This window comes from Chlamydomonas reinhardtii, chromosome 14 (assembly GCF_000002595.2).
Source record: "Chlamydomonas reinhardtii strain CC-503 cw92 mt+ chromosome 14, whole genome shotgun sequence".
Classification (NCBI taxonomy): Eukaryota; Viridiplantae; Chlorophyta; class Chlorophyceae; order Chlamydomonadales; family Chlamydomonadaceae; genus Chlamydomonas; species Chlamydomonas reinhardtii.
In genome coordinates this window covers 1,325,652-1,333,262 of record NC_057017.1, presented here as the reverse complement: position 1 = coordinate 1,333,262, position 7,611 = coordinate 1,325,652, and the positions used below count along the sequence as shown (strand labels likewise).

Genomic DNA, 7,611 nt, shown 5'->3' with positions numbered 1-7,611 from the left:
GCGTGAGAGCGACGCCAACCTGGCCCGACTCGAGGTGCGTGAGCTACGCGAGCGTGCGGCTCGCTCGGCCAAGTGTGGGCTTGCGCTCCGCTGGAAGCGCTCCTCCGTCCCGACCTGCTCCTGTCGTGACAAGCCGTAGGCTTCGTGCAACCTCTCCCTCCTCTCATGCACCAAACGTTCCATCCACCGATCGGCTTCCCTCTCTCAAGTCTCAACCCAACCCCTTTTAATGCTACACACAGGAGCAGCCGGGCCTTGGCCTGGCGCTGTTCAAGCTGCTCGCTGCCTCGGACGCGCCCACATCGGCCGCCGCCGCCGAGGCGCTCGAGTGGCTGGCCGTCCGCACACCCGGCGCCCTACCCGGCCCGCCCACCCGCGAGTTCTTCGAGCTGGATCTTTGCGACATGCTCGTACTCGCAATGTACGTGCCGTACGCGCCGCCGCCGATCTCGGTGGCGGCGGCGGCGACAGCCGCTTCGCGGCCGCCGCCGCCGCCGCCCGGCGCGCCCTGGCATGCGGAGGTAACGGCGGTGATGCCGATGGGCGGCGTGACGGCGGGCGGGGTGCGCGACGCGGCGGCGGTGGCGAGCGGCGTGGCGGACGCGGCGGACTGGCTTGAGCAGCAACAGCAGGCAGTGTCGTCGACTTCGTCATCGACATCTTCGGCGTCGGCGGCGGCTAAGGGTGCGGTGCTGCGGTCCGCGCCCGCAGCCAAGGTGCGTTCACACGGGCTCCTGGGAGTGCGAGCCAGAAACCGCTCACGCAATCACATGCAGTGACACGGTGTGTAAGTGTCCATGCACCCCAGCCCGAAGCCGCGATGCCGAAATCACCAATGGCCCGTTCGGACACACACTGGCGCTACCTGCACTCATGCGCCGCAACCCCTCCTTACCGCCCCCATGCCTCCCGCCCTACCCCGAGTCCTCTCCTAACCTCCTCCTAACCTCTTCCTAGCCTCCTCCTAACCTTCTCCTTGCCTCCTCCGAACTCCCTATAGTCTCTTCCTAAACCGCCTGCCAACCTCTTCCTAACCTCTGGCTAACCTCTGCCTAACCACGCCAAACTGCCGCCCCTGTCGCGTCTTGAACCCCGCCGCAGCCGCACCCGGGACAGAGCACGCTGCCAGCTCTTGAGGCGCCTCCCCTAGAGGCCCTGGCTGCCGACCCCGCCTCCGGCCTGGCGGTCAGCCGCCAGCTGTCGGGACACAGCCGGTCTGGCGGCCCCGGCAGCCAGACCTGGTGGGCCAGTCTGGCGGGCTCCGCCGCCGCCGCCTTCCAGCGCGTGGCCAATGGCGTGTTGCTGCATGGCGTGGGAGGAGGAGCGGGAGCTGGAGGAGCAGCGGGTGGAGGGGGCGGAGGAGCGGGAGGGCACGGCAGCGGCCTTGCTGGAGGGGGAGGGGCAGGTGGTGCGGCTGGTGCGGGCGGCGGGGCGAGCGGTGGGATGGAGGCGGGAGGCGGCGGGGCGGCTGCGCTGCTGCCGACCGGGCCGGCGGCGGAGCGGCGGCGGCAGGTGGCTTGGATGCTGTTCCTGCTAGCAGCCAAGTCGCCCGACAACAGGTGCGCGTACATTGTTGCATTGCTGCGTTGCGTCGCATGCTCTGCGCAGGGCTGCATGGAGTGTCGGTCGCTTCTTTGGGGTTCCTGTAAGCTATCACCTCGTAACAACTTCACCGAGCGTCACCTGAGCGAGTCATGTAGCTGAGTATCCAGAACAACCCGGAATGATGACGCCGGTGGCTCAGAGCACCTCGCTTTGCAAGCAGGTCGCGCATTATGTCTGACGACTTGCCCCTGCCCTGGCTGCATTGTTCGTGCACACGTGCACAGGGCACGCATCCGGCGCCTCGTGCGCGCCTCGCTCCTGCCACTGGCGCAGCAGCTCGCCAACGCGGAGGCCTGCCGCGCTCAGCTGGAGGCGGCGGCCGTGGCACCGGCGGCGGCACCCGCGTCCGCACCACAGCCGCCCGCGCGGCCGGCGTCAGGAAGCGCGATTGGGGCGGGAATGGCGCCATTGGCCCATGTGCAGGCTACGGGTCAGGGTGCGTTTGCAACGGCGCCTGCGGCGGCGGTTGCAGCGGCGGCTGCCGCCGCTGCCGCGGCGGCGGCGGCGGGCGCCGGTCCGTCGGGGGTGGCGTCCTCGTCGTCGGCACCGCTGCCGCTGCCGCTGGCGCCGCTTCACTCGGCGGCTCTGGAGAGCGCGGCGAGCGTGACGGGGCACCGGCTGCCCATCAGCACCTCAGCCATGGAGGTGAGGCGTGGGCGTGGTGTGGGCGTGGGCGTGGCGGAGTGGCGGCGTGGGCGTGGTGGGGTGCATGTTGGCTGAGCCCCGCATTCGTGATTGGGAAATAGGGCAGGTGCGGCTCACCTGATTAACCTGGCTGCCGTTTTCCTTCCCAATTTTCCGCGTTCCAGCAACTGGGTGGCACACCGCAGCACCGCAGCTCTGGCGGCGGCAGCTCCGGCGGCGCCTGGCCGCAGACGGTCACCGGCGGCTCCGGCCCGTCCTCGGCTGCCGCCGCCGCGCCGCCAGCGGCCAACGCGGCCCTGCTGTACGGCATGCCACCGCCGCCGCCAGCAGCTCCGCCGCCGCCAGCCCCGCCACCGCCAGTCTCCCCGCCAGCCGTCCTCCCGTCGGTGGCAGCGCCGCCGCCAGTGCCGTACGGCAGCGCTACCTCGTCACCTTCCGCCGCCCTGTTACAACAGCAGCAGCTGCAGCAACAGACACAGGCGGGCCCAGACTCGGCGGCGCTTCGGCGCTTCGCCGCAGCTGCGGCGGCCGGGATGGCAGCGGGCTATCGTGGAAGCGGCGGCGGCGCGTTACCTCAGGACGCTAATGAGGGTTTGGCGGCAGCTGCGGCAGCGGCAGCGGGCGTGGGCTTGGCTTGGTCCTCTCCGGCAGGCAGTGGCACAACCACCCCGCGCCCCAGCCACAGTGGGGTGGGCGGCGTGGGTGGCGGCGCTGCTTGGGAAGGCAGCGGCAGCGGTCGAGGCGCAGCTGGGCTGGGCCAGGCAAGTCCGTTCGCGGCTGGGGCACCGGCACCGGATGCGGGTGCAGGTGCGGGTGAATTTGGGGTGGTAGCCGCGGCGGGCAGGGCGCCGCTGCCGCCGCGTCCTGCCCTTGGACCAGCCGCACCCGCAGCAGCACCCACAGGAGGGAGTGGCGGCGGTGCCATGCCGCGGGCTCTGGGCCCACAGGTCAGCGCGGGCGGCAGCAGCGTCATGTCCGACGATGACGAGCTGGCGATGATACGGCAGGTAGGCCCGGAACAGGAGTGAGCGAAGCGGCAAGAATGTGGGCGTTTGCATCCTGGTCTCATGTCCATACGCGGCCGGTTGCGGACAAGGCGCAGAGTACGCGCGAGGCGCGTGAGCGTGTTGCTTGTGCTTCGGACCACGATGCACCCGCACTCCGCACCCGCACTCAGCACCCGCACTCAGCACCCGCACTCAGCACCCACACTCAGCACCCGCACTCAGCACCCACACTCAGTACCCACGCTCTGCACCCACACTCACTGCATCCGCGGCCAGCACACGCGCTTTGCACCTCCCCCTTGCACCTGCTGTCTACCTCGCTACACTTCTCTGTACCAATCCTTGCACCTCCCCTTGCACCTCCCCCCTGTGCAGGAGGTGGCGCTGCTGGCGAACACGACGAGCGGCCTGGTGGCCTCGGGCGCAGCGGGGGGTGGCAGCGGCGGCGGCGGCGGCAGCGTGCGCGGCGGCAGCGTGTCGTTGATGGGCGGCCCGAGCCCGGCGTCATCGCCCGCGCGCTGGGGCGTGGGGCGGCGCTGAAGGCCATTTGGGGGCTGGAGGGCCGCATGCGGTGTAGCTGCGGAGTTTGTGGGATAGCTTGGGTTGCCAGGTTGGGGGGTGGGGCAGTTTGGCGTAGACGAGTTGTCAGGGGCAGGGCGCTGCGGCATGTTGCACGACACCACGGCATACAGCTGGAGGCATGGGACGTGGGGGAAGGAGCGAATCGCCCACGTGTTGTTCGCCCACATGCGAAGTGGACATCTGTAATGAGGCGTAGGGCGCGGGCATCGTGCAGTGGATTCAAAAGGATGGCATTTGCATTGGCGGCGCCCAGACTGCCCAAGAGGTCTGCGGACCAGAGGCATGGACTGGCACCTGCGCCGATCCCGACATCTGAAATATTACAAGCTGCATCACGGCATGAGTGCGCGGCATCCCTGCTGGCTGCTGGTCGGCCTGTCCATTCTTGATGTGATGTGATCCTTTATGGTCCCTTGCGATGTCGCATTCATGCTGACATAGAGTGGAAGGGGGACGTGTGCGAGGCGTTTGCGTTTGCATGCAGGGGGGCGGGGGGCGGTTGACGGAGGCGGGACCACGAACAGTTGTTTTACTTCTTGGGTTCCTGCGTCCGCACTAACAACGAACACGTACGCCATCTCATCGCCGTTACCCTCCGTTACACAGCCGTCACTTTGACGACTTGTCGTACATGTCGCCAAGTGCCGAAATGCGCCGTGCAACAGAGCACTGACGTAACTAACCACCAGAAGGCAATGCTGCGCTGCCCTGGCTTGCCCCACTCCTGAATCCCCTGAAGTTTCCGCTCACTGCTGCCTACACCGCCCCCCTTTGCAATGCTGTGTTCGCGGCAGCCTGTACGCAGTGGCCGCTCACAACCGCACGCAGCGGCCTTGGTGAGACCAAATACTTCTCATACGTTCAGTGGTCAGCGGCAGCAAAATACAAGAGGCTGAGCACAGCCAACCGCATCCTCAAGTCCAACACACGCACACCACACCCGGCGCCTAGGGTCCGGGGCCCACGACCGGCACAACAGCACATGCATGTGGCGCGCCAAAGGAAGCAACGAAGTGATTTGCTTTAGGTCAGCGGCAGTCAACGTGTATCAGGCTGTGCGCCTCTCGCGGCTCCTGCTTCCTTGCATTGCAAGGAGAGCATGCGCCATTACGTGCGAGGTTCAGCGCTGCCTTCATATGTTGCCACCGCCTGTCCTGCCACTTCATTTCCCTCACAGTGACGCGCTTGAAGCACAATGCTCACCAACTCCCGCGTCGTGGAACCAGCCGGACCTTACACCCGTCCCAACCAGCGAACCCCATCTTCCATGCCATCCCAACGCGGCAAGGGGGCACCTAAGTGGTTGTTTGCCTAGCCCGTCAGGCCAACAGCTGCAGCCCCAACGCCGCTCCTACAGGCCCACACGCGACCCACTTTTCCACCGCGACACCGGTAGCGTGACCGCTGCTCCCAGCCACTCCCAGCTCCGACCGTTGAGCGGGTCCTAGCCACCACCACACTGATTGCTGCCGCACCTGCCACTGATACAGGCGGCACAGCCACCCTGCCGGTGCCACCCAGCTCCAACAAGCGCCTGCTGCGCCGCGCCGCGGCATCCTCCACCGAGCCCGGCACGCCACGCGCCAGCGGACCCTGCGCCACAGCCCGCTCCGCTCCCCTCCGCTCCGCTCCGCTTCGCTTCGCTTCGCTTCGCTTCGCTTCGCTTCGCTTCGCTTCGCTTCGCTTCGCTTCGCTTCGCTTCGCTCCGCTTCGCTCCGCTTCGCTCCACTTCGCTCCGCTCCGCTCCGCTCCGCTCCGCTCCGCTGCCCCAGCACCCGCCGGCTCGCCGCCGCCGCCGCAGCTGGTGGTGCTGCTTACAGCTCCGGTCCGTGGCCCATGCCGGCGCCGGTCAGGCCCGGGCGCGAGGCACCGGCGCCGCCAACATGCAGCCCCGCCGGCCCCTCAAAGAACGCCTGCGTGTTGCCAGATGGTTGGTCTCGGGTTCAAATACGAAAATCAGCCCGAATTCAAGACTGAGTGCGTTGTTAGCCCACTGCTTGATACTAAGCAAGGCCTTCGTGCCATGACCCGCTTCTAATCATTTCCACGTGTGCAGTCGCTGGACCTGCATCTCCCAACCACCCACGCCTCGCACCTGCATGGGGCTGATCAGCTCCGGCACCGAGGGCATGCGGCCCTCCGCAAGCTTGGAGAAGATCTGTTTGGGAGGGCCGGGCACGACGAATGGACGAACGGTGAGGGGACGACAGGGCAGAGGATGAGAGTTCATACGGCGCGCCGCCGGCAGAGGTTTGTGAAAGACGAGGCAGATACATATCTAGTGGCCGCCAATGCTGAACGCAGGAATCGCGCAGCAGGGATAGCACGGCCGCCACCATCACGCGCCACTCACCAGGTCACCGTTGAAGAACACCTGCAGGAGCAATCGGATGCATGTGGGCAGCGTCGCAGGTGACAAAAAGCGTGAGGTGCTGTGCACAAGGTGTAATAGCGTAGGCGGCGCCAAGCATTGAACAGCCCACCGAAGAGCCCATTGCCAGCACCTGCCCGCTGCCCGGCAACCCGCGCGCACCTCGAACGCCCCGGTGTTCTGCATGTTGGTGACCACCATGTTGCCAACAAACCACACGCCCTGCAGAAGCATGGGAGTGGTTGTCAGTCAGGGTCCATGATACACCAGCAATGTGCGGCTCTGGCAGGCGGGTGAAGTGCAACGGGCGATGGGCGGGAGGGTGCGCGATGGCACCGAGCCACAAGACACAGCCACAGCACGTGTCCCAGCGCCTCCATCAGCAGGGCCCAGCTCCGTCCACACGCTGTCACGCCCCGAGCAAGACCCCTGCACAGCGGGGGAGTGCTCCTACCGCACCGTACCGTGCGAGCAGGAGCGTCCTGCCGATGCCTGCTCCCCCAAAACCCCAGAACCCACCATCGCCGCTCCGAAGCGGTTGCTCGCCACGTTCTGCGTGTACCAGGCCGGCACGGGCACGCCCAGCGCCGCAAACACCTTGTCCCCCGCCAGACACATGCCCAGCAGCCCGAACTGCACCACCTGCAGCGCCTTCACAACAGGCACCTTCCAGGCCGGGAGCGGGTAGGGCGTGCCCACCACCTCCAGCCCAGGGTAACTGTGAAGCAGGTGTTCGGGTTAGAACGGGGTTAGGTTGTGCACACGTGGGCTTCGTCGTTCGTGGGCTATCGTGCAGTTCCTGGCACGAAAGGAAAGAGGGGTGGGCCAACTGCCTGACGCGGCAGGCAGGCGCGCGCTGCTGGGGCTGTGATATTGCTTCCGAGTGGCCAAGCACCCACCGCCTTCGGGCAAGCTCCATAACTTGCACGAAGGCGCCACGCATGCCTCAGCTGTTGCAGAAGGAGACGTGCAGCTTGCCGCCGAGGCTCAGGCCTGTGAGCGGGGTCGGGGACTTCGAGTGATGTCGTGCTGGGGCTGGCGAGGAGAAAACAGCTCCCTGACTCCTCACAAGAAAAGAAGCATCGTCTAACGACCGACGAAACACACTGGGTGCAACATTGCGCAACGCCATGCTCAGAAGGGGCCCAGCTGCCGGCAGAGCGAGAAGCCATGTGACATACGATTACTCCATCTTCGTGCACGCACCGCCGTCAGGGTCCATTGCGCTCTGGACACGCGCCTGCGAAGGCGCCTTACTGCCTCCCATAACGCCGAAGCAGTCAGCCCCAATAAAGAGGGCAACTATACCTAATAGAATTGCTCCTTTGTGGAGCCCTTGCATGATTGCCAGTGCCTATCAATTGCTGTTTGCCTGTGCGACAGGCCCCTGGGTGTAAATCC

The 7,611-nt window shown here is 66.4% G+C and overlaps 2 protein-coding genes across 2 annotated transcripts in view; one reads left to right on the top strand and one right to left on the bottom strand.

Annotated features, from left to right (window-relative positions):
• Positions 1-4,260, top strand: part of CHLRE_14g616976v5 (uncharacterized protein) — a 4,556-nt gene extending 296 nt beyond the window's left edge. The window contains exons 2-6 of the mRNA XM_043070104.1: positions 243-716; positions 1,102-1,559; positions 1,830-2,250; positions 2,415-3,257; positions 3,633-4,260. Coding sequence (XP_042916777.1) covers positions 243-716; positions 1,102-1,559; positions 1,830-2,250; positions 2,415-3,257; positions 3,633-3,797 — 2,361 coding nt within the window. The 3' untranslated portion in view covers positions 3,798-4,260. The remainder of the gene's footprint in view (positions 1-242; positions 717-1,101; positions 1,560-1,829; positions 2,251-2,414; positions 3,258-3,632) is intronic.
• Positions 4,261-4,352: 92 nt separating this feature from the next.
• Positions 4,353-7,604, bottom strand: CHLRE_14g616950v5 (uncharacterized protein). Its single transcript, XM_001689762.2, has 7 exons — positions 7,417-7,604; positions 7,110-7,203; positions 6,730-6,928; positions 6,373-6,432; positions 6,193-6,213; positions 5,935-5,997; positions 4,353-5,752 (listed from the first exon to the last, which is right to left on the bottom strand). Exons 2-7 carry the CDS (start codon positions 7,151-7,153, stop codon positions 5,654-5,656), a joined length of 486 nt encoding a protein of 161 aa, XP_001689814.2. The 5' UTR covers positions 7,154-7,203; positions 7,417-7,604; the 3' UTR covers positions 4,353-5,653.
• Positions 7,605-7,611: the final 7 nt, after the last annotated feature.

Excerpts from the sequence above, each read along its gene's own strand:
- CHLRE_14g616950v5 (XM_001689762.2), bottom strand. The coding sequence starts at position 7,153 with ATGCGTGGCGCCTTCGTGCAAGTTATGGAGCTTGCCCGAAGGCG. Across the intron at positions 5,998-6,192 it reads TGTTCTTCAACGGTGACCTG|ATCTTCTCCAAGCTTGCGGA; the intron begins GTGAGTGGCGCG and ends CCTCCCAAACAG. Across the intron at positions 5,753-5,934 it reads AGCTGATCAGCCCCATGCAG|GCGTTCTTTGAGGGGCCGGC; the intron begins GTGCGAGGCGTG and ends GGCAACACGCAG.